The 26,431-nt window shown below is 49.2% G+C and overlaps 1 protein-coding gene across 1 annotated transcript; it reads right to left on the bottom strand.

Moving 5' to 3' along the window:
- Nucleotides 1-312: 312 nt before the first annotated feature.
- On the bottom strand, nt 313-26,431 carry LOC132385850 (zinc-binding protein A33-like). Its single transcript, XM_059958079.1, has 6 exons — nt 25,249-26,431; nt 24,605-24,700; nt 23,961-24,194; nt 21,587-21,609; nt 21,382-21,500; nt 313-5,376 (listed from the first exon to the last, which is right to left on the bottom strand). The coding sequence occupies exons 1-6, from the start codon at nt 25,657-25,659 to the stop codon at nt 4,826-4,828; spliced, it is 1,434 nt and encodes a 477-aa protein (XP_059814062.1). The 5' UTR covers nt 25,660-26,431; the 3' UTR covers nt 313-4,825.

Raw genomic sequence — 26,431 nt, 5'->3', positions numbered from 1 at the left:
TTAAATATTAAGCTGTGGATATAGACTTGCCACTTAGCAAATTAGAAGCTAAAAGGTTGGTAGTGTTAAGAATTAGGGGCTTATGGCAAGACGTAGGATAATGGACGTAAAGACAGACACCTTTACAGAATACATAAACCTGTTGGGTTTACAGAAGAAGGGCTTAAAACAAGTGAAGGAATGATATTCACATGACAGAAATATCCAAACTATGCTTAATTATGGCTTGTAACTAATTGGAAAACTTCATTCTGTGTCGTGTACATTTTGTCATTATGAAACCGTCGAAACACATACTATTTCAATGTGAAGCGTACAAGGCTGAAGAAAAATCAAGTGCAGTCTTCAGTACAATCTTTGCGAGGGTAGATAGTTTTCAAATAAAAGCTATTAAATTATGGGACTGACTTTAAATCAATTCACAGTTTGAGCTGGAAAAGGCACGTAATAATTGTGTTAAACGTAAGGAAATGACATAAAGGGTAGCAAAGGTGAGTGGGCTGTTGGATTACTGAGATGCTCTTTTTATTTATTAAATTTTTAGAAAATTACAAAGAATAAATGTAATGAAAAATTAGTAAGAAAAAGAAAAATAATATTAGTCCTCCTCCCCCTCCCCACCTTAACCCTTATCTAAAGAAAGAAATAAAGAAGAAAAAGATTGCCTCGATATTGGAGGATACCCACATGCTCCATGGAGTTCAAAATAATTTTAATATTTATTCTTACTTTCCCCAATTACATTATAATTTTATCTTCAAAGGACCTATATATTTAATCCTATCTTTTGTAGGTATGGGAGCCAAATTTTGAAAAATATATCATATTCATTTCTTAGATTATATGTAATTTTTTCAAGTGGAATACAACTATATATTTCATTATTCCAATAATCCATAGTTAAATATAACTCAGATTTCCAAGTAATTGCGATAACTTTTTTAGCTACTGCCAATCAATATTTATAATTTTTTTCTGATACATATTCAATTTAATTTTCGGTATTGTCCCTTCAATATCTCCTAATAAAAATAATATTGGACTATTTGGGAGTTGAACTCCAGTACTTTGTTCCAATAAAAGTCAGATATATCGAAAATGGTTGAATTTTAAAACAAGACCAAGTAGAATGTAAAAAAGTACCAATTTCTTGATTACATAGAAAGCATTGGTCAGACATATTTGAATTTAATCTATTTATTTTCTGTGGTGTTATATATAATTGATGTAAAAATTATATTGTTTTAATCTAATTTGAACATTTATTGTATTTATCATACTATCAGAACATAATCTTGACCAACATATTCCAACAATTTTAACATTCAAATCAGTTTCCCATTTTTGTCTTGATTTATGAATTCCAGATTCAGTCTGTTTTTGAATCAAATTGTACATACAAGATGTAATTTTTTAAATTTTTCCTTTTTGAATTAATATTTCTATTTCACTAAGTTTTGGCATCAACATTGTTTGACCCAGCTTTTCTCGTAATTGTCCTTTAATTGAAAATAAGAGAAAAGAGTGTTGTTTGATATTTTATATTTATTTTTTCATTGCTCATCAATACAATTACATATATATTTAATCCCCTTTTGGAACCAATTATGTAAAAGTTTATTATCCATTGTAAAAGGAATAAGCCTATTTTGAATTAAAGTTTATTTTTGCTAATAAAGATTTCTTTATCTTATCGTCCATATTTACCTTATTCCATAAATCATTCAAGTGTCTTAATATAGGAGATTCTTTTTTTTTTCCCGTATCAATTTGGATTCCCATTTATATGTAAAATCTTCTGGTATGTTTTCTCCTATCTTATCTAATTTTATTCTAATCCATGCCGGGTTTTTTTTTCATCAAAAAAAGATGCAATAAATCTAAGTTGAATTGCTTTATCATAATTCTTAAAATTTGGAAGTTGTAACCCTCCTAAATCAAATTTACATCTCAATTTTTCCAATGATATTCTTGACATCTTTCCTTTCCAAAGAAATTTCCTTACATATTTATTTAGTTCTTGAAAAAACTTCTGCGGTAATTGTATTGGTAAAGTTTGGAATATATATTGCAATCTATGGAATATATTCATTTTTACAGCATTAACTCTACCTATTAATGTTATTGGTAACATCATCCATTTATCAAGATCCTCTTTTATTTTTTTTTTAATCATGGCAAATAATTTTGTTTATATAAATTTTTTACATCATTGTCAACTCTGATACCTAAATATTTTATCCCATTTATTGACCATCGAAATTGAGTTACTAATCGACATTGATTATAATTTCCTTTTGTAAGGGGTAAAATTTCACTTTTATCCCAATTTAATTTATACCCTGATACTTTCCCGTATTCTTCCAATTTAAAAGATAATCTTTGCAAAGATTGTAATAGGTTTGTAAAATAAATCAAAACATCATCAGCAAATAAATTAATTTTATATTCTTCTTGATTAACTCTAAAACCGCCAATATCTGAATCTGTTCTAATTAATTCAGCTAATGGTTCTTTTGCCAATACAAATAAAGCAGGTGATAACGGGCAGCCTTGTCCAGTTGACCTCGTTAAGCAAAATGGTGTTGAAATCTGAGCATTTGTAACTACTTCAGCTTGAGGATTAGTATTTAAGGTTTTAATCCATTGTATAAAAGATTTTCCTCGCTCATATTTTTCCAATACCTTAAACAAAAAAATCCCATTCCAATCTATCAAATGCTTTTTCTGCATCCAAAGCAAATGCCACACTCATTTCCTCTCTTTTTTTTGTGCCAGATGAATTATACTAAGTAACCAGGTTAGATTATCCATTGATTGTAATAAAATCTGTTTGATCCATATGCATTAATTTTGGTAAATATTTAGATATTCTATTAGATAAAATTTTTGCTATTATCTTATAATCTGTATTCAACAAAGAAATAGGCCTATATGATGTTGGTTTTAGAGGATCTCTTTTTTTGGCAATACAGTTATGATCGCTGTTAAAAAAGATTGTGGGAGTTTATGCATTCTTTCCACTTGGTATATTAATTCCATAAAGGGAGGAATTAATATATCTTTAAATTTTTTTTATAAAATTCAGGAGGAAAACCATCTTCTTCTGGGGATTTGTTACTCTCAAGTGATCCTAAAGCTGCTTCAACCTCTTTTAATGTAAAGGGCATATCTAATCCTTTCTGTTCTTCCAAATTAAAATTTGGAAGGGTTATTTGTGATAAAAATTTATCCATCTCAGTAATCTTATTTTGTGATTCTGATTGATATAGTTCAGTATATAAAAAAAATGAAGTTTCATTAATTTCTAAAGGTTTATCAGCAACCTTATTTACACTTGTTCTAATTGCATTTATTGTTTTAAAAGCCTGTTCTGTTTTCAACTGCCAAGCAAGAATTTTATGTGATCTTTCACCTAATTCGTAATATTTCTGTTTAGTTCTCATAATTACTTTTTCTGTACGATATGTCTGGAGTGTATTATATTGTAGTTTTTTATTAACAAGTTGTCTTTGTTTTTGTTCTGTCATATATCTTTGAGATTCTTTTTCTAACTTTATGATATCTTTTCCCAATTTTCCTTCTTAATTTTAGATGTATAACTTATAATCTGACCCCTTAAATATGCTTTCATCGCTTCCTATAATACAATTTTACCCTCAACTGAATGTAAATTTGTATCCAAAAAAAATTGAATCTGTTTTTTCATAAAATCACAAAAATGTTGACGTTTTAATAAAATTGTATTAAATCTCCATCTAAGCTTTATGTCTATTTGAATAAAATGAATAATCTCTTTCTCTTGGATTAATTTTCCTCCATATATCAATCAGGTTTAAATCTTTCATTAATGATAAAGTTAGTTTTATTACTTTTAATGTTGTAACAACTGTAGTTGACCTTTCCAAAACTGGATCTAAACAAAAATTAAAATCTCTGCCTATTAATATTTTATCATTTGCGTCAGCCAAGTTCAAAAAATCTTCTTGTATGAATTTTGCATCATTTTCATTTGGTGCATAAATGTTCATAAAATTCCATAATTCTGAAAAAATTTGACAATGTATAATCACATATCTCCCCACAGAATCAATTATTACATTTTGTATTTTAATTGGTAAAGATTTGTTAACCGAAATTGCAACTCCTCTCGATTTTGAATTAAATGAAGTTGCTATAACATTTCCAACCCAATCTCTATTTAATTTCTTATGCCTGTGAACTTACTGAACACATCCTTGCCAGAAAAAAAACTTATCCCAATCCACTCTTCCTAGATCCTTTTTCATTTCCACAAAATTGGCCGTTCTCCAGTTTTACAAGAACATTAAGCTGCCAGTTCTGCCCCTCACTAATAGCAGTAATGACGTTATCCCACGTGTCAACCCAAGCCCTAAACTCATCTGTTTTACCGACAATACTCCGTGCATTGAAATAGATGTTCTTGAGAATATGTATATCATCTGCTTTTTTTTTCATTTCCGTTTATACATGCAGTCCTCTCATGTTCCTTATCCTCCTGCACCTCACTATCTGCTCTAACACTCTGGTTCCCCTCCCTCTGCAAATCTCGATTAAATTCCCCGGAGCAGCACTGGCAAATCTACCCGCAAGAATGTTATTACCCCCCCCCCCCCCGCCCAGTTTAGGGGCAAACCGTCCCGTCGGAACAGGCCCCACCTTCCCGGGAACAAAGCCCAATTGACCAGAAGCATGAAGCCCTCCCTCCTGCACCATCTCCTTAGCCACGTATTTAGCTGCATTCTCCGCACATTTATATTTACAGGGACTTTACTCCTGACGCCGGTCCCGGGACCCGACCCGTTTACAGACCCGGAGCGGAACCGGAGCAGATTCTCAGCCACTGGTTTCTATCCCAGGTCGCGAAGAGAGGATAAAGTTTCCACGTGAATTTATTCCCTGTGAAGGTGTGGAGATGGGACTTGGTGTCCGCGTTGTAAAATGAAACTGTCCCGGACTCGTAACTGAGATAAACTCCCACCCTCCCGGGGATGGGACCGGCAGCGAGACGGGACTCGGGGGAGGGGAGACGGGACACGTCATAATCCCGATGTAACACGTCATCAACCCGCCTGATGACCCAGAATCCGGTCTCCGGACTCAGACTGACCCGTCTCTTCCTCTCCACAGACTCTGCGGCGACTCCCAGAAACCAGACCCGATTCCCCGTCACCTCCACCTCCCAGTAATGTCTCCCCGATGTGAATCCCTCCGATCCCAGCACACAAGGCCAGATTGTGAATCTCTTCCCGGTGTCAGGGAGATTCCTCCGGGTCCGGGTCCATCTCACACTCTTCCGATCCTCAGACACCTCGAGATACGGATTCGCCGTTTCCACATCCAGGGTGACAGAGACTGGGGGGAGAATCAGAGAATTAGAGAGACCCGGGGATCGGGGGGAGACTCGGACAGCGCGGCCCCGGGTATCGGGGGGAGACTCGGACAGCGGGGCCCCGGGGATCGGGGGAGACTCAGACAGCGGGGTCCCGGGGATCGGGGGGAGACTCGGACAGCGGGGTCCCGGGGATCGGGGGGAGAAACAGAGAATTAGAGAGTCCCCGGGGAGCGCGGCCCCGGGCATCGGGGGGAGACTCGGACAGCGCGGTCCCGGGGATTGGGGGGAGACTCGGACAGCGCGGCCCCGGGGATCGGGGGGAGACTCGGACAGCGCGGCCCCGGGGATCGGGGGGAGACTCGGACAGCGCGGCCCCGGGGATCGGGGGGAGACTCGGACAGCGCGGCCCCGGGGATCGGGGGGAGACTCGGACAGCGCGGTCCCGGGGATTGGGGGCGGACTCGGACAGCGCGGCCCCGGGCATCGGGGGGAGACTCGGACAGCGGGACCCCGGGGATCGGGGGGAGACTCGGACGGCGGGACCCCGGGGATCGGGGGGAGACTCGGACAGCGGGACCCCGGGGATCGGGGGAGACTCGGACGGCGCGGCCCCGGGGATCGGGGCGGGGGTGACTCGGACGGCGCGGCCCCGGGGATCGGGGTGAGACTCGGACAGCGCGGCCCCGGGGATCGGGGGGAGACTCGGACGGCGCGGCCCCGGGGATCGGGGGGAGACTCGGACGGCGCGGCCCCGGGGATCGGGGGGAGATTCGGACAGCGTGGCCCCGGGGATCGGGGGGGAGACTCGGGCAGCGCGGCCCCGGGGATCGGGGGGAGACTCGGGCAGCGCGGCCCCGGGGATCGGGGGGAGACTCGGACAGCGCGGCCCCGGGGATCGGGGGGAGACTCGGACAGCGCGGTCCCGGGGATCGGGGGAGACTCGGACAGCGGGGCCCCGGGGATCGGGGAAGACTCGGACAGCGCGGCCCCGGGGTTCTGGGGGAGACTCGGGCAGCGCGGCCCCGGGGATCGGGGGGAGACTCGGACAGCGCGGCCCCGGGGATCGGGGGGAGACTCGGACAGCGGGGCCCCGGGGATCGGGGGGAGACTCGGACAGCACGGCCCCGGGGATCGGGGGGAGACTCGGACAGCGCGGCCCCGGGGATCGGGGGGAGACTCGGACAGCGCGGCCCCGGGGATCGGGGGGAGACTCGGACAGCGCGGCCCCGGGGATCGGGGGGAGACTCGGACAGCGCGGCCCCGGGGATCGGGGGGAGACTCGGACAGCGCGGCCCCGGGGATCGGGGGGAGACTCGGACAGCGGGGCCCCGGGGATCGGGGGGGGGAGACTCGGACGGCGCGGCCCCGGGGATCGGGGGAGACTCGGACAGCGGGGCCCCGGGGATCGGGGAAGACTCGGACAGCGCGGCCCCGGGGTTCTGGGGGAGACTCGGGCAGCGCGGCCCCGGGGATCGGGGGGAGACTCGGGCAGCGCGGCCCCGGGGATCGGGGGAGACTCGGACAGCGCGGCTCCGGGGATCGGGGGGAGACTCGGACAGCGGGGCCCCGGGGATCGGGGGAGACTCGGACAGCGGGGCCCCGGGGATCGGGGAAGACTCGGACAGCGCGGCCCCGGGGTTCTGGGGGAGACTCGGGCAGCGCGGCCCCGGGGATCGGGGGGAGACTCGGACAGCGCGGCCCCGGGGATCGGGGGGAGACTCGGACGGCGCGGCCCCGGGGATCGGGGGGAGACTCGGACGGCGCGGCCCCGGGGATCGGGGGGAGATTCGGACAGCGTGGCCCCGGGGATCGGGGGGGAGACTCGGGCAGCGCGGCCCCGGGGATCGGGGGGAGACTCGGGCAGCGCGGCCCCGGGGATCGGGGGGAGACTCGGACAGCGCGGCCCCGGGGATCGGGGGGAGACTCGGACAGCGCGGTCCCGGGGATCGGGGGGAGACTCGGGCAGCGCGGCCCCGGGGATCGGGGGAGACTCGGACAGCGCGGCCCCGGGGATCGGGGGGAGACTCGGACAGCGGGGCCCCGGGGATCGGGGGGGGGAGACTCGGACGGCGCGGCCCCGGGGATCGGGGGAGACTCGGACAGCGGGGCCCCGGGGATCGGGGAAGACTCGGACAGCGCGGCCCCGGGGTTCTGGGGGAGACTCGGGCAGCGCGGCCCCGGGGATCGGGGGGAGACTCGGACAGCGCGGCCCCGGGGATCGGGGGGAGACTCGGACAGCGGGGCCCCGGGGATCGGGGAAGACTCGGACAGCGCGGCCCCGGGGATCGGGGGGAAGACTCGGACAGCGCGGCTCCGTGGATCGGGGGAGACTCGGACAGCGCGGCCCCGGGATCGGGGGGGAGACTCGGACAGCGGGGCCCCGGGGATCGGGGGGAGACTCGGACAGCGCGGCCCCGGGGATCGGGGGGAGACTCGGACAGCGCGGCCCCGGGGATCGGGGGGAGACTCGGACAGCGCGGCCCCGGGGATCGGGGGGAGACTCGGACAGCGCGGCCCCGGGGATCGGGGGGGAGACTCGGACAGCGCGGCCCCGGGGATCGGGGGGAGACTCGGACAGCGCGGCCCCGGGGATCGGGGGGAGACTCGGACAGCGCGGCCCCGGGGATCGGGGGGAGACTAGGACAGCGCGGCCCCGGGGATCGGGGGGAGACTCGGGCAGCGGGGCCCCGGGGATCGGGGGGAGACTCGGGCAGCGTGCCCCAGGGGATCGGGGCTGGGGAGACTCGGACAGCGCGGTCCCGGGGATCGGGGGGAGAGTCGCACAGCGCGGCCCCGGGGATCGGGGGAGACTCGGACAGCGCGGCTCCGGGGATCGGGGGGAGACTCGGACAGCGGGGCCCCGGGGATCGGGGGAGACTCGGACAGCGGGGCCCCGGGGATCGGGGAAGACTCGGACAGCGCGGCCCCGGGGTTCTGGGGGAGACTCGGGCAGCGCGGCCCCGGGGATCGGGGGGAGACTCGGACAGCGCGGCCCCGGGGATCGGGGGGAGACTCGGACAGCGGGGCCCCGGGGATCGGGGGGAGACTGGGACAGCGCGGCCCCGGGGATCGGGGGAAGACTCGGACAGCGCGGCCCCGGGGATCGGGGGGAGACTCGGACAGCGCGGCCCCGGGGATCGGGGGGAGACTCGGACAGCGCGGCCCCGGGGATCGGGGGGAGACTCGGACTGCGCGGCCCCGGGGATCGGGGGGAGACTCGGACTGCGGGGCCCCGGGGATCGGGGGGAGACACGGACAGCGCGGCCCCGGGGATCGGGGGGGAGACTCGGACAGCGCGGCCCCGGGGATCGGGGGGAGACTCGGACAGCGCGGCCCCAGGGGATCGGGGCTGGGGAGACTCGGACAGCGCGGCCCCGGGGATCGGGGGGAGACTCGGACAGCGGGGCCCCGGGGATCGGGGGGAGACTCGGACAGCGCGGCCCCGGGGATCGGGGGGAGACTCGGACAGGGCGGCCCCGGGGATCGGGGGAGACTCGGACAGCGCGGCCCCGGGGATCGGGGGGAGACTCGGACAGCGCGGCCCCGGGGATCGGGGGGAGACTCGGGCAGCGCGGCCCCGGGGATCGGGGGGAGACTCGGGCAGCGCGGCCCCGGGGATCGGGGGGAGACTCGGACAGCGCGGCCCCGGGGATCGGGGGGGAGACTCGGACAGCGCGGCCCCGGGGATCGGGGGGAGACTCGGACAGCGCGGCCCCGGGGATCGGTGGGAGACTCGGACAGCGCGGCCCCGGGGATCGGGGGGAGACTCGGACAGCGCGGCCCCGGGGATCGGGGGGAGACTCGGGCAGCGGGGCCCCGGGGATCGGGAGGAGACTCGGGCAGCGTGCCCCAGGGGATCGGGGCTGGGGAGACTCGGACAGCGCGGTCCCGGGGATCGGGGGGAGAGTCGCACAGCGCGGCCCCGGGGATCGGGGGAGACTCGGACAGCGCGGCTCCGGGGATCGGGGGGAGACTCGGACATCGGGGCCCCGGGGATCGGGGGAGACTCGGACAGCGGGGCCCCGGGGATCGGGGAAGACTCGGACAGCGCGGCCCCGGGGTTCTGGGGGAGACTCGGGCAGCGCGGCCCCGGGGATCGGGGGGAGACTCGGACAGCGCGGCCCCAGGGGATCGGGGGGAGACTCGGGGATCGGGGGGAGACTGGGACAGCGCGGCCCCGGGGATCGGGGGAAGTCTCGGACAGCGCGGCTCCGTGGATCGGGGGAGACTCGGACAGCGCGGCCCCGGGGATCGGGGGGGAGACTCGGACAGCGGGGCCCCGGGGATCGGGGGGAGACTCGGACAGCGCGGCCCCGGGGATCGGGGGGAGACTCGGACAGCGCGGCCCCGGGGATCGGGGGGAGACTCGGACAGCGCGGCCCCGGGGATCGGGGGGAGACTCGGAAAGCGCGGCCCCGGGGATCGGGGGGAGACTCGGACAGCGCGGTCCCTGGGATCGGGGGGAGACTCGGACAGCGCGGCCCCGGGGATCGGGGGGAGACTCGGACTGCGCGGCCCCGGGGATCGGGGGGAGACTCGGACAGCGGGGCCCCGGGGATCGGGGGGAGACACGGACAGCGCGGCCCCGGGGATCGGGGGGGAGACTCGGACAGCGCGGCCCCGGGGATCGGGGGGAGACTCGGACAGCGCGGCCCCGGGGATCGGGGGGAGACTCGGACAGCGGGGCCCCGGGGATCGGGGGGAGACTCGGACAGCGCGGCCCCGGGGATCGGGGGGAGACTCGGACAGCGCGGCCCCGGAGATCGGGGGGAGACTCGGACAGCGGGGCCCCGGGGATCGGGGGGGAGACTCGGACGGCGCGGCCCCGGGGATCGGGGGGAGACTCGGACAGCGGGGCCCCGGGGATCGGGGGAGCCTCGGGCAGCGTTGTCCCGGGGACCGTGGGGAGACTCGGACAGCGGGGCCCCGGGGATCGGGGGAGACTCGGACAGCGGGGCCCCGGGGATCGGGGGGAGACTCGGTCAGCGCGGCCCCGTGGACCGGGGGTTTTGGAGATCTCAGGCGCGGTCGGGTGGCCGACACGAACCTTTGATTTGACAAAAGCAGATGTCTCCACAAGGGTTTTCCGCTGAACAGGGGAAACATCCTCCCTCACTCCTGCCTGTTGACCCCTGAAAGAATTTTGTGTTTCCATGAGATCTCCTCTCATTCTTCGAAACTGGGAACAGAAAACATAGAGCAGTACAGCACAGGAACAGGCCCGTCATACAATGTTCACATTCATTTGTGAGTGCGAAGTGGGGCAGTGTGATGGTTTGAGACAGTAAAGGAGGTGATAATGGGAACCAGTAGGGGAGAGATGAATGGCAGATTGGACCAGGAGGGAGAGGGGTTGAAAGCCTGTGGGTGAACTGTGTGTGTAGACGTAATGAGAAGCTGGAGGGGGCAAAGATGGCAGATGAGGATGACTTTGTCCCCTTTCCCACAACCCCATCCCCCTCAGACCCTCATTAGGACAGGGGATGAATTTGCAGGAACCCTTAAGCAACACTGGTCCTGATGAAGTGTTTCAGTCTGAACCGTCGACTGTTTACTCTTTTCCATAGAAACTTCCCGGCCTGATGTTCCCCCAACAATTTGTTTGTGTTACTCTGCTTTAAATATACTCAATTATTTGGCGTCCACCGCTGCCTGTGGCAGATTCACTATCCTGTGGATAAAGGAATTCCTCCTCATCTCTGTCCTAAATGGACATCCCTATAGTCGGAGGCTGTGCTCACCGTTCTCGACCCACCCACATCCTCCCAACATCAACTCTCTCCAGACAGGTGTCAGAGAGATCTGGCGAGACCCTTCATCAGGACCTGTGCAGCTTGGATTACCAGCATCTGGAGATTTTCTTGTGTTTGATTTTTAAAGCAGAAGTTAATAAGTAAACTTCTTGATTGGTCAGAGTCTCAAAAGTTATGGGGAGGAGACTGGAGAATAGGGTTGAGAGGGATGATAAATCAGCCATTCTTCTGAACTCCGGTGAGTACAGGCCCAGAACCATCTAACACTCCTCATATGTTAACTCTTTCATTACTGGAATTATTCTAGTGAATCATCTGCACCCCCTCCAATGCCAGCACATGATTTCCGATAGAAGGGACCCAAAACTGCTCACAGTACTCCAAGTGTGGTCTGACCAACGCCTTATAAAACCTCAGAATTACATCCTTGCTCTTGTACTCTAATCCTCTCGAAATGAAAGCAAACATTGAGTTTGCCAATCTTACCACAGACACAAACAGCAAGTTAACCTTCAGGGAATCCTGCACAAGGACACCCATGTCTGTTTGCACCTCTGATTTTTGAATTTTGCCCTGTTTACAGAATTGTCCATGCCTTTATTGCTTCGATCAAAGTTGTACCTGCCTAAGTTTGTACCTGTCAAACTCTACCTGTACTACAAGATCCCTATTCCATATACTGGTGCATTCAAATAAGACCATAAGACAAAGCAGCAGAAGCCGGCCATTCGGCCCTTCGAATCTGCTCTGCCATTTTATCATAAGCTGATCCATTCTCCCATTTAGTGCCACTCCCCCACCTTCTCACCATGACCTTTGATGCCCTTGCTACTCAGATACTGATCAATCTCTGCCTTAAATACACCCAATGACCTGGCCTCCACTGCCGCAACAAATTCACAGATTCACCACCCTCTAGCTAAAAAAATTTCTTTGCATCTCCGTTTTGAGTGGGCGCCCTTCAATCCTTAAGTCATGCTCTCTCGTACCAGACTCCCCCACCATGGGAAACAACTTTGCCACATCCACTCTGTCCATGCCTTTTAAAATTCGACATGTTTCCGTGAGGTTCCTCCTCATTCTTCTAAACTGCACGGAGTTCAGTCCAAGAGTGATCAAATGTTCCTCACATGTTAACCCTCTCATTCCCAGAATCATTCTGGTGAATCTGCTCTGAACCCTCTCCAATGTCAGAACATCCTTTCTTAAATAAGGAGCCCAAAACTGCACACAGTATTCCAAGTGAGGTCTTACTACTGCCTTATAGAGCCTCAACATCACATCCCTGCTCTTATATTTTATTCCTCTAGAAATGAATGTCAACCTTCTTCACCACCGACTCAACCTGGAGACTAACCTTAAGGGTATCCTGCACGAGCACCCTCAAGTCCCGTTGCATCTCAGAACTTTGAATTCTCTCTCCACTTAAATAATAATCTGCCAACGTGCATGACCATACACTTTTCAACATTGTATTTCATTTGCCACTTCTTTGACCATTCTCCAAATCTATCCAAGTCTCTCTGCAGACTCTCTGTTTCCTCAGGTGGGGGAGTTTCCACCTACCTTTGTATCATCAGCAAACTTAGCAACAAAGCCATCTTTTCCATAATCCAAATCGTTGATATACAACGTAAAAAGAAGTGGCCCCAACACGGACCCCTCTGGAACACCACTTTTAACCGGCAGACAACCAGAATGGGATCCTTTATTCCCACTCTCTGTTTCCTCCCAATCAGCCAACGCTCTATCGACAGATGTAACTTTCCCGTAATTCCATGGGCTCTTATCTTGTTTAGCAGCCTCATGTGTGGCACCTTGTCAAAGGCCTTCTGAAAATCCAAATACACAACATCCACTGCATCTCCCTTGTCCAGCCTACTTGTAATCTCCTCAAAAAATGTCAATGGGTTTGTCAGGCAGGATTTTCCTTTAAGGCAACCATGCTGAGTTTGGCCTATCTTGTCATATGCCTCCAGGTACTCCGTAACCTCATTCTTGACAATTGACTCCCACCGATGTCAAGCTAACAGGTCTATAATTTACTTTTTGCTTCCTTGCCCCTTTCTTAAATACCAGAGTGGCATTTACAATCTTCCACTCCTCCGGAACCATGTCAGAATCTATTGACTTTTGAAAGATCATTGCTAATGCCTCTGCGATCTCCACAGCTACTTCCTTCAAAACACAAGGGTGAATTCCATCTGGTCCTGGAGATTTATCTACCCTGAGACTATCCAGCTTCCTGAGTACTTTCTCTGTCGTAATTGTGACTGCGCACACTTCTCTTCCCTGACACCCTTGAGTGTCCGGTATACTGCTGATATCTTCCTCAGTGAGGACTGATGAAAATACTCGTTCAGTTGCTCAGCCATCTCCTTATCTCCCATTACAATTTCTCCAGCATCATTTTCTATCGGTCCTATATCCACTCTCACCGGTTTTTTACTCTTTATATACTTGAAAAAGCTTTTGGTATCTTCTTTGATATTATTTGCTAGCTTTCTTTCATAGTTCATCTTTTCCCTCTTAATGGCCTTCTTAGTTTCCTTTTGTAAGCTTTTAAAAACTTTCCAATACTCTGTCTTCCCAGTAATTTTTGTTTCCTTGAATGCCCTCTCCTTTGCTTTTACTTTGGCTTTCACTTCTCTTGTCAGCCACGGTTGCATCTTTTTCCATTCGAAAATTTCTTCTTTTTTGGAATATATCTGTCTTGCACCTTCCTCACTTCTTGCATAAACTCCAGCCACTGCTGCTCTGCTGTCCTCCCGCTAGTGTCCCTTTCCAGTAAAATTTGGCCAGTTCCTCTCTCGTGCCACTGTAATTTCCTTTACTCCACTGCAATACCGACACATCGGATTTCTGCTTCTCTTTCTCAAATTTCACAGTGAACTCAATCATGTTACGATCACTGTCACCTAACATTTCCTTCACCTCAATCTCTCTAATCACCTCTGGGTCATTACACAATATCCAATTCAGTACCTCTGATCCCCTAGTGGGCTCAACAACAAGCTGTTCTGAAAAAGCATCTCGTAGACATTCTACAAATTCTCTCTCTTGAGATCCAGTGTCTACCTGATTTTCCCAATCCACTCGCATGTTAAAATCCCCACAATTATCATAACACTGCCCTTCTGGCAAGCCTTTTCTATTTCCTGTTGTAATTTGTAGTCCACAACACTGCAGCTGTTAGGAGGTTGGTAGATATCTGCCATCAGGGTCCTTTTACCCCAGCGATTTCTTAGCTCAACCCATAAAGATTCTGCACCTTCCGATCCTATGTCACCTCTTTCCCATCCCCCTGCCAAATTAGTTTAAACCCTCCGTAACAGCTCTATTAAACATTTCTGCTATGATATTGATCCCCGTCGGGTTCAGGTGTAACCCGTCCTTTTTGAACAGGTAATACTTCCCAGAAGAGACACCAATGATCCAAGAATCTGAAGCCCTGCCTCCTGCACCAGTCTCTCAGCCACACATTCATCAGCCTGATCCTACTATTCTTGCCCTCGCTAGCACGTGGCACAGGCAGCAATCCTGAGATAACTACCCTGGAGGTCCTGCTTCTCAGCTTCATTCTTAACTCCCAGAAATCTCTCTTCAGGACCTCCTCCCTTTTCCTCTCTATGTCATTGGAACCAGCATGTACCAAGACAGCTGGCTGCTCGCCCTCTCCCTTCAGGATATTCTGGACCCGATCTGAGACATCCCATACCCTGGCACCTGGGAGGCAGCCCACCATGCGGGTATCTCTATCAGGCTCACAGAATCTCCTGTCTGTTCCACTGACTATGGAATCCCCTATGACTACCGCATTCCTCTTCTCCCTCCTTCCCTCCTGCACAACAGCGCCAGGCTCAGTGCCAGAGACCCGGTCACCGTGGCCGTCCCCTGTCAGGTCATCCACCTCAACAGCATCCAAAACGATATACTTGTTGCTGAGGGGGGCAGACACAGTGGTGCTCTCCACTACCCTGGCATTTCCCTTCCCTCTCCTGACAGTCACCTAGTTTTTTGACCCCTGTAGCCTAGGGATGACTACCTCCCTGTAGCTCCTGTCTATCACCTCTTCGTTTTCTCTAATAAGCAGTAGGTCATCAAGCTGCTGCTCCAGATCCCTAACACGGTCTCCGAGAAGCTGAATCTCGGTTCACCTGGTGTAGATGTGGCTATCAGGGAGGCTGGAGGTCTCCCAGGATTCCCAGATCTGACACCCTGAACAAAGCACTAACCCTGCAGACATGCTACCTAATTCTACAGGAATGAAACAAAGAAAGATAGGTCTACTCACCCACTTACTTCGCCAAGCACACGGACTTTTTAAACCATTAGCTAATGTGCCCTGCTGTTCTCCCGTCCGTCGGGCCGATTTGCCAAGGGGAGAAAAAGAGTCGGTGCTTCGCTCTCGCCTCTTCCCATTACCGCCTAAGCCCGTTGAGCCAAAGCCCTACACTCTGCTGCCACCCACTCCGCTGCCCGCTGTATAGGGTGGTCATCTTTTTAAACTCTCCGCGCTGTCCTGCGCAGTCTCGCCGTTCTTGTACACAAAGTTTTTTTTTTAGACTGTCTTCCTTCAGAATTTAGCTCCCACGCCACCCTTCTTGTCCCAATCTAAAAAACACCTTCAGTCCTGTATTCATCAGCCTATTCCACACTGTCCACATGAAATTTAGCAAGGCCTTTGATGTCGATGATAGACCACACTTGGAGTATTGTCTGCTTTTCCGGTTCCCGAATATGGGGAGGATGTCATTACACTGGACAGGAGGCTTCAGGAGGATGTTACCAGGACTGGGGGCTTGAGTTAAAAGCAAAGAGTGAGTAAGCTTGGGCTATTCAGCTGTAGTGTAGGATGTTCAGGTATGACCCCTTATCAAGGTAAATAATTCTAAGGAGCTTAAATAACGTTCTTTTTCCAAGAAATGGGAGTACAGAACCAGAGGCCTCAGATTGAAAGTGAGATGGGAAATCGGGTAACATTCTAAGAGAGGGAGGTTGGTGAACGGAATTTTCCCTCAGACGCTGTAGAAACAGGTAAAAAATAACATATTTTAAAATAAATACACAGATGGGAAATGGTTAGAGGGATGGGGGGTGTGGCAAATACACACAAATGGGCCATGCTCAAGAAGACATCTTAGTCTTGCAAATTGATGAAGTGGGCCGTGAGTTCAACATCCATCAAACCCTCTCAGATCATTCTCCTGAGGAATCTCACCCCGGAGTCTGTCTGTGAAGTGTTGATGTGACGTCACGTCAGAGGGCAGCTCAGTGCCACAGAACAGACAGACTGGGTAAGGACGGCAGATTTCAATCCTAAATGGGAATTTGTGCCTATTTCTGTGGCCGTGTGTCACACTCTGTTTGTGTGTGTGTGTGTGTGTGTGTGTGTGTGTGTGTGTGTGTGTGTGTGTGTGTGTGTGTGTGTGTGTGTGTGTGTGTGTGTTGATTGTGGTAAATATCCGTGTGGAGTGTATACACATTGAAGGAGAGTGTGCACATTGAAGAATTTGTATGTTTCAGTGTGTCATCACATGTCTGGTGTGTGTTGACAATGTGTCACACGTGATTGAGTTGTTTAAATGAATAAATGACTGTCTCTGAAGAGACTGGTTTCCAGGTTACTGAGGGAAATAACAACGTACATTGCTGAGGCTCTGACTACAATCTGCCAGTCCTTCCTGTGTATGTGTGTGAGGGAGCTTTGCCAGTCCGGTTATGCTGTGTGTGCTTCTCCCGAGATGAAATCTTGACCCATGTCAATTCTTGTTGGTGTGTCCGAGCTCATTCTCACAATGCTTCAATGTAGTGGTCTGATCACCATGAGACATAGGAGCAGAATTAGGCCATTTTCCTATCGAGTCTGCTCCGCCATTCAATAATTGCTCATCCTTTTTTCCCTCCTCAGCCCCACTACCTGGTCTTCTCCCCGTAACCTTTGATGCTGTGTCCAATCTAGAACCTATCAAGCTCTGCCTTAAATACACCCAACAGGTTCCACAAATTCAACTGCTGCTGGCACAAATTTCTCCACATGTTTTAAATAGATTCCCCCTCTGTCTTGAGGCTGTGCCCTCTTGTCCTAAACTCCACCACCATGGGAAACATCCTTTCCACATCTACTCTGTCTAGGACTTTCAACATTCGAAAGGTTTCTAGGACTTTCAACATTTGAAAGGTTTCAATGAGATTCCCCCTCATCTTTCTAAATTCCAGCGAGTACAGACACAGAGCTATCAAACTTTCCTCGTATGATAACCCTTTCATTCCTGGAGTCATCCTTATGAAATGAACCTTCTGCAATGCCAGCACATCTTTTCTTAGACGAGGAGCCCAAAATTGTTCACAATACTCAAGGTGAGTCTTCACCAGTGCCTTATAAATCCTCAGCATCACATCCCTGCTCTTGAACTGAATGCTATTTAAACCGATTGAATTCAATGCTAACATTGGATTTGCCTTCCTCACCAGTGACTCTACCTTCAAGTTAACCTTTAGGGAGTTCTGCAGAATGACTGCTAAGTCCAATTTCGTCTCAGATTTTTGGATTTTCTCCCCATTTGAAAAAAAAATCTGCACATTATTTCTACGACCAAAGTGCAGGACCATGTATTTTCCAACATCGTATATAATTTGCCAATTTCTTTCCCATTCTCCTCATCCAAGTCCTTGTCCAGCCTAACTGTTTCCTCAACACTACCGGCCCCTCCGCCAATCTTCGTATCATCTGCAAAACCTGGAAACAAAGCCATTTACTCTAGGACAAGAGGGTGTGACTTCATGATTGAAAGACGTCCTTTTAGAACTGAGATGTGGAGAAATTACTTTAGTCAGTGTGTGTGGAGAATCTGTGGAATTTGTTGCGACATGTGGCTGTGGAGGCCAAGGCATATTTAAGGCAGAGATGTACCGGTTCTCATTTAGCCAGGGCATCAAATGGTATGGGGTGAAAGCAGGGGAGTGGGGATGTCCGGAAGAATTGGGTCTTCCCATGACTGAATATTGGAGCAAACTCAATGGGCCGAATGGCCTATTTCTGCTCCTATATCTTATTGTCTATTCCATCAGCTAAATCTTGATATACAGCATAAAATGAAGGTGTCCTAACACCTGTGTCCCTGTGGAACACGACTCACTGGCAGCCAACCAGAAGAGGATACCTTTACTTTCATTCACTGCTTCCTACCAATCAGCCGATGTTCTAACCATGCCTGTAACTTTTCTGTAATACATGGCCTCTTAACCTGGTTACCACCTTCATGCGTGGCACTTTGTCAAAGGCCTTCCGAGATTCCAAATATACAACATCCACTGCATCCCCTTTATCGATCTTGCTTGTAATCTCCTCAAAGAATCCCAACAGGTTTGTCAGGCAGGATATTCCCTAACGAAGCCATGCTGACTTGTCCTATCTTGTCCAGTGTCACCAAGTATTCCATAACCTCATACTTAACAACTGACTCCAATTTCTTCCCAACCACAGAGGTGAGGCAAACTGGTCAATAATTTCCTTTCTGCTGCCTTCCTCCTTACTTAAAGAGTCAAGTGACATTTGCCATTTTCCAGTCCTCTGGCACCATGCCAGGGTCCAATGATTTTGAAAGATCATTTGAAATGCCTCCATAATTTCTACTGCAACCTCTTTCAGAACACTGGGGTGCAGTTCATCTGGTCTGGGTGACTTATGTACCTTTAGGGCTTTCAGCTTTTTGAGCAGCTTCTCCCTTGTAACAGTAACTGCACTCACTTCTCTTCCCTCGCACTCTTCAACACCGGGCACAGTGCTGGTGTCTTCCACGGTGAATACTGGTGCAAAATATTTGGCTTATCTGCCATCTCTTCATCCTCTGTTATTATGTATCCAGCCTCATTTTCTAGCTGTCCTATATCCACTCTCATCTCTGTTTTATTTTTTTACAATACTTGAAAAACAATTTGATATTGTTTGCTATCTTGTTTTCCAAAGATAGGTGTGTAAAAAGGGCCAGAAGGATCATTGGATACCAGAGTCACTCCAACCACAACCTGTACCAGTTGCTACCATCCGGGATACGGTACCGCAGCATAAAAGCCGGGAGCAACAGGCTCCGGGACAGCTTCTTCAACCAGGCCAGTTCAATTCAAATCAATTTCTTGTTTATTTTTTCCCACCTTTTAGTTCCTCTCTGTAGATATTTAAAAGCTTCCCAATCCTCTCTCTTCCGAATAATTTTTGTTTAGTTGTATGCCCTCTCCTTTGCCTTTACATTAACTTGTCTTCCCCTGTCAGCCATGGTTGTACTATTTCGCCATTTGAGTATTTATTTATTTTTGGAGTACATCTATCCTCATTTTCCCAGAAACTGACACCATTTCTGCTCTGCTCTCATCCCTGGCAGCATCTCCTTCCAATTTGCTTTGGCCAACTCCTCTCTCAGAGCACTGTAATTTCTTTCACTTCTCTGAAATACCACAACGCCAGGCTTTACTTTCTCCTTATCAGATTTCAATTTGAACTCAGTCATGTTGTGAGCACTGCTTCCTAAGGTTTCTTTTAACTACTCACCTCTGGTTCAATACATAACACCCAATCCAGTCGAGCTGCTCCCCGAGTAGGCTCAACGACAAACTGCTCTAGAAAGCCATCACATTGCATTCAACAAACTCACTCTCTTGAGATCCTTTACAAATCTGATTTTCCCAATTGACCTGCATGTTGAAATCTCCCATGATTATCATAACATTGTCCTTTTCATCAGCCTTTTCTATTTCCAGTTGTAATCTGTGGGCCTCATCCCACTGACTGTTGGGAGGCCTGTATATGACTAGTGTCAGTGTCATTTTTACTTTTGCAGTTCCTTACCTCAGCCCACAAGGATTCAACATCTTCCAATCCTATGTCACATCTTGGTACTGATTTACCAGCAGAGCCACACCACCCCCTCACCCGACCTTCCTACACCACCAATACATTGTGTAACCTTGGACATTCAGATCCCAACTACAACCATGATTCCGTGATGGCCACAACATCATTCCTGACAATCGGTAATGGTGCAACAAGATCATCCACCTTATTTCTCATACTCCATGCATTCAGATATAACACTTTGTGTACTGTATCTGCTACCCTTTTTAAATCTGCATCTCTAATGCACTGATACTCACCCTGCTGGCTGACATTTTGTCCTCGCATCTGTCCGCCATATCTGACAGATATCTTTGTACGCTATCTTTGTACGCTATCTTTGCATTTTACCATCAGTCCTATCCCTTCACTCCAGTTCCCGACCCCTCCCCCCCAACAAATTAGTTCAGACCCTCCCCAACAGATCTATCAAACCTCTCTGTGAGAATATTCTTCTCCCTCAGGTCGAGGTGCGACCCATCCCTTTTGAGCAGGTGATTCCTCCACCAGAACAGATCCTGATGATCCAAGAACCTGAATCCCTGTTCCCAGCACCATCTTCTCAGCCATGTTTATCTGTCAAATTATCCTGTTTCTATCCTCACCAGCATGTGGCACAGGCAGCAATCCAGAAATTACAACACTGGGGGTACTGCTTCTGAGCTTTCTACCAAGCACTCCAAATTCTATTTTCAGGACCTCTTTGCTTTTACTTCCAATGTCATTGTCATAAATTTACCAAGATATCTGGCTCTTTTCCCTCCCTCTCTAAAATGCTGCGGACATGATTCGAGGAAGCAATGACCCTGGCACCCAGGAGGCAACATACCATTCAGGTGTCCCGTTCACATCAATAGATTCTCCTGTCTGTTCCCCTGACGATTCAGTCCCCGATCATGACCACTCCCCTCTTCTGCCTCTAACAACAGTGAGAGTTGCTGATCCGGAAGGGGGAAGACCTGTGTCAGTCAGAGTCTGCACTCACAGGGCACATGAAGGACTTGTGTATTTTCCTGACAATCCCGGTCACCACACTGATACTCATTTTTATTCCCTACAATATTATTGTCAGTATTAAATTCCCAGCTCCTCTGGTTAGATCCAAACTTATGTACTGGTGTGTTAGTGCATTCGCCTGAGATTGGAACACAGTGGTTCATCTGCCAGTCCCGTGTATTGGTTGTATTGTGACCCTGTGCTGGTGAGTCCAGGGGTCTGACATCTCCAGCTGACCATGTGACAGTGATGTCTCCCAGTTAGTGGGGCTGATGTGGAATAAACTTCAGTTCCCCTGCACCCCAGTATTACAGACAATCTTTGCCTCAAATTGGAACTACATCGATCTTCATAAACAAGGAGAAATGAATCTTTGTAAGTTTTACCTCGATTAATAGCATCAAGCGTTTCTCTCAGCACTGTGTTCAACAAATAGAGGTGATCGAATTTTTCAACCGGTAGGGTCTCATCTGTCACTGACAATTCCTGGACATCGTCATTAATCCTGTAAATATTAAACTGCTGGTGATAAATTGCTATTCTGAACTATTTTCAAATCCATTCAGGGTTTCAGTAAAGAGCCTGTCCTACCTTCCGTTCCGACGAGCTTCTTCCTGAAATAAATAAAACACAAATCTGATTAGACTTGCACTTACTGTCCACATCCTGAATTTCATCCAAATCATTACGAGGTGTTGAAAATTCCCACTCCCACAATCACTCAGACACACGGACAATACAGAACCATGGGGTAAATGACAGGGAAAGTTTATGAATGTCAGACCATTACTGAGAGGAAGAAACTCACAGGGAAGACAGGACAGGCTGTGCATTTTCATCTGGATATGACGTCAGTGTGATAGGATGGAGGAATTTAAGATCAGTGATGTCTCTGATTGTGTGCAGGTGGAGGAAGTACCTCTATTTATGGGGAGACTCGTGGGGAGATGTAATTCCAGATGGATTTTAACAAATTCCACAAGAAATTCAGAGAGGAGGATGTGAAACTTGCTGCCACAGGAGTGGGTGAAATGGAACAGCAGAGATTGAATGTATGGGGAGGCTGGATAAACACGTGAGGGACCAGGGAGTTCGGGGCACTGTTGCTGGGTGTGGTGAGTAGGTGGCAGGGGGCTTGTGAAGCAGGGAAACTGATAGAAGATGGACCTAATGGCCTGTTTATGATAGAGAATGGGATATAATCCCATGCGAAATATATCCAAAAAATAAAGAGACAGTGAATGTTTCCATAATCTGATGGAAACCGGATATGGATGATAAGTCTAATGTGTGGGTCAAATTCTTTGTTCTCACTGATTGACAGAGAGACCCTCACACCCTCCGCACCAGACACACTCACAGCCTGTGACTGGAACCGGGTGTTAATGGGAGTTTCAGAGGATATTTAATGCGGTAATTAAGGAAACAGTCAGCAGCTCTGTGTTATGATCGGAGTAAATAATTTCAGAGAGTTTGCATTCTGTCCTGGGATGTACAGAAGTTGTGGAAGCTGAGTTTTGGGACAATAGACAATAGGTGCAGCAGTAGGCCATTCGGTCCTTCTAGCCAGCACAGCCATTCACTGTGATCATGGCTGATCATACACAATCAGTACCCTGTTCCTGCCCTCTCCCCAAATCCCTTGACCCCACGATCTATATGAGCTCTATCTAACTCTCTCTTGAATGCATCCAGAGACTTGGCCTCCACTGCCTTCTGGGGCAGAGCATTCCACATATCCACCACTCTCTGGGTGAAAAAGTTTTCTGCATCTCTGTTCTAAATGGCCTACCCCTTATTCTTAAACTGTGGCCTCTAGTTCTGGACTCACCCATCAGCGGGAACATGCTTCCTGCCTCCAGCGTGTCCAATCCCTTAATAATCTTATTATTATGGGACAACAACAACCCTGAATCGTTGCATCAGTTGTCTGGTGAGAAACAGTTTGCTGCCATTTGTAAATGCTGTGTGTAGGAGCAACACGTCTGTTTTCTGTCTGCATTGTATTCTGTGTTACGTGTTTATTATGGTAACTCGTCACGTGAGTGGGGATGTGGTAAAGGCGAAGGGGAAAGGTTACGTATCTGTACTTTGTTCTGGACAGTTTTGAGCTGGGGACGGGCGGATGTCATTCTGTTGTTGACCGCTGTGTTGCAGCTTACTTTACAATGAATTACCCTGAAGTTTCATCGCTTCAAGGTTGTGTTTTTTTAATGAAGGACTGAAAGCGTATCTTGGACATTTTGAAATGTCATTATTGGAGCGATGGGAGGGCGCATCATGCAGGTAAAACAACTTGTGTGAGGTCGCCAGCAGCGGCAATTGATTTGTTAGAATTGGCCCCTGTGCTGTAATGTATGCAAAAATTAAAGAGACAATGAAAGATACCCATCTGATGCAAAACGGATATGGAGGATAAGTCTGATGTGTTGGTTCTCACTGATTGACAGAGAGACCCTCACACCCACCGCACCAGACACACTCACAGCCTGTGACTGGAACTGGGAGATAATGAGAGTTTTGGAGGATATTTAATGCGGTAATTAAGGAAACAGTCAGCAGCTATGTGTTATGATCGGAGTAAATAATTTCAGAGAGATTTGCATTCTGTCCTGGAATATACAGAATCTGTGGAAGTCCAGTTTTGGGGCAATAGGCAATAAGTGCATGAGTAGACCATTCGGCCCTTCTAGCCAGCACCGTCGTTCACTGTGATCATGGCTGATCATGCACAGTCAGTACGTCATTCCAACCCTCTCCCCATATCTCTGGACCCCGCTATCTATAAGAGCCCTATCTAACTCTCCCTTGAATGTATCTAGAGACTTGGCCTTCACTGCCTTCTGTGTGAGTTCGCCAGAGCGACAATTGATTTGTTATTGGCCGCTGTGCTGTGTTTATTTCAAATATACCACTGTTCATTCAGTGCCCTTTGACAGAAACAAATTGAAATATAATCCCTCACCTTGAGAAACATCACACTGTCGTTCTGATCCATCTGTTCCTTTAACTTAGTGATTTCCTCCTGAATAATCCTTATATTCTCTTGAATCTCCCGAAGATTTTTCTCCATTGGGTTGAGAATCCTCTTCTCCTCTTCCCTGAGATCCCTAAGTAAGCTCTGCTCTTTCTCAGTGATAATCTGGCGCAGTTCAGCAAACTGGGATGTGATGTGGGACTGAAGGCTGTGTGAATGTTCCTGTCGAATGAAAGGTGAAGATTAATATACTGCATTGCTGTATTCTGTTTCCTTTTGTCGTTCAGTTCGGTCCATTGGAGTCCATGCTACTTCTGAGAGCATTCCTGTCAACACCATTCCCTCACGTTTTCCTGAAACCTACTCTCACTTATTGACACATAAACTCCCATCTGATTCACGCACACCCTCCCCACCTTTTCAGGGTTAACGGTAATTAGCCACTCATCCGGAATGTCCTTGAGATGTGTAGGATTCTCTCGTGGTCACAGGGGGAGCATGCAAACTCCACACAGACAGCACCAGAGGTCAGGATCGAACCCAGGTCACTGGAGCTGCGATACTCGGCTGTTCTGCATTAAATGGAGCAAAACTCGACAGTAATATCAGAAATTCCGCTCAGGAAGCCTCACCTGAACTCCGGAAATCTTCTCTTTCTGTTGCTGCTCCTTTTCCTGGAAGTCTGATTCCTTTTTTGTGAGAGAGTCTAAGGAAGATTTTAGCTGATCCTGGAAGTCAGAGAGTGAAGGAAATAGAAACAAAGATGCATCAAAAGAAACAGGTGATCAAACCCGATTATCACACAAAATGCCGGAGGAACTCAGTGAGTCAGGCAGCATCTATTCAGGGGAAATAAACAGCCGGTGTTTCGGGATGAGACCGTTCATTAGCACTGGGAAGGAATGGACAGAAGCCAGAATAAAAAGGTTGGGGACAAGAACCAGCTGACAGGTGACGGGTGAGACAACGTGAGGGGGAACGTGGGGGAGGCTGATGAAGTGAGAAGCTGAGAGGGGACAGGTAGAAGAGGTAAAGGGCTGGAGAAGAAGGAATCTAATACGAGAAGACAATCGACCATGGAAGAAACGGGAGGAACTGAGCTGTTTGCGGCCCTCAATGGTGACGAGGGAGGAGGTTAGGAGTCAGGTGTAGCACTTGTCCCGCTTGCAGGTGTCGGTGAAAGTTGCAAAGATTGATGTGTTGGTTATGGAGTCTCGTGTGATGCTATGTAGGACAAAGGAAATGTGTGAAGTATTGAACTAACGTTAGTTTTTACCATGTATTTTTTAACAGCTTCTTTAATCGGCCGGAAGCGGTGCTCTCGGTGTTCCTCCGCCACTGCACAGATCATACAGATCAGTGTCTTGTCCGTTTCGCAAAACAGCTTCAGTTCTTCCTCATGTTCCTCGCAGTGACGTTTACTTTCCTTCCCTTTCGGATTCAGGCTTAGATTCCGAACTTTCTGTGTCAGATTTGCTAAGGCCCGATTCACCCTGAGGGTGCGGTCAGCAAACTCCTCTCTACATTCCGGGCAGGAGTTTCTCTCCTCCCTTTCCCAATACTGTGTGATACAAGACCGACAGAAGTTGTGTCCACACTCCAGTGTAACCGGATCGGTGAAGAAATCCAGACAGACGGGACAAATCACCTCCTCGCTCAAACTGTCGGTCTCTCCTTTCGAAGCCATGTTAACTCCGGCACTTCCTGATTCAGAATGCTTTCACTTTCGGGGAGCTGCTGATCCCCTGCAGTACCGCGATTGTCCACTACGCGCGCTGCAGACTCGGGAATCACACAACACACACACAATGCTGGTGGAACACAGCAGGCCAGGCAGCATCTGTAGGGAGAAGCACTGTCGACGTTTCGGGCCGAGACCCTTCGTCAGGACAGCTGGTGTGGTATACTGTGTCCGGTCTTCCCGGTGTGGCCTTTTATATATTGGTGAGACCCGACGCAGACTGGGAGACCGTTTCGCTGAACACCTACGCTCTGCCCACCAGAGAAAGCAGATCTCCCAGTGGCCACACATTTTAATTCCACGTCCCATTCCCATTCTGATATGTCTATCCATGGACTCCTCTACTGTCAAGATGAAGCCGCATTCAGGTTGGAGGAACAACACATGGGTAGCCTCCAACCTGATGGCATGAACATTGACTTCTCTCATTTCTGTTAATGCCCCTTCTCCCCTTCTTACCCCATCCCTGACATATTTAGTTGTTCGTCTTTTTTTTTCTCTCTCCCTCTCCCCATCACTGCCTGTTCTCCATCTCTTTCCGGTGCTCCCTTCCCCTTTCGTTCTGCCGAAGCCTCCCGTCCCATGATCCTTTCCCTTCCCCAGCTCTGTATCCCTGTGGCCAATCACCTTTCCAGCTCTTAGCTTCATCCCACCCCCTCCGGTCTTCTCCTATCATTTCGCATTTCCGCCTCCCCCTCCTACTTTCAAATCTCTTAAT

This window comes from Hypanus sabinus, assembly GCF_030144855.1.
Source record: "Hypanus sabinus isolate sHypSab1 chromosome X2 unlocalized genomic scaffold, sHypSab1.hap1 SUPER_X2_unloc_29, whole genome shotgun sequence".
Lineage (NCBI taxonomy): Eukaryota > Metazoa > Chordata > Chondrichthyes > Myliobatiformes > Dasyatidae > Hypanus > Hypanus sabinus.
The sequence above is the reverse complement of the archived record's forward strand: the minus strand, read 5'-3'. Positions and strand labels throughout refer to the sequence as shown.

Excerpts from the sequence above, each read along its gene's own strand:
- LOC132385850 (XM_059958079.1), bottom strand. The coding sequence starts at position 25,659 with ATGGCTTCGAAAGGAGAGACCGACAGTTTGAGCGAGGAGGTGATTTGT. Across the intron at positions 24,195-24,604 it reads AGAAGATTTCCGGAGTTCAG|GAACATTCACACAGCCTTCA; the intron begins GTGAGGCTTCCT and ends TTCATTCGACAG. Across the intron at positions 21,610-23,960 it reads ACAGTGTGATGTTTCTCAAG|GAAGAAGCTCGTCGGAACGG; the intron begins GTGAGGGATTAT and ends TATTTATTTCAG.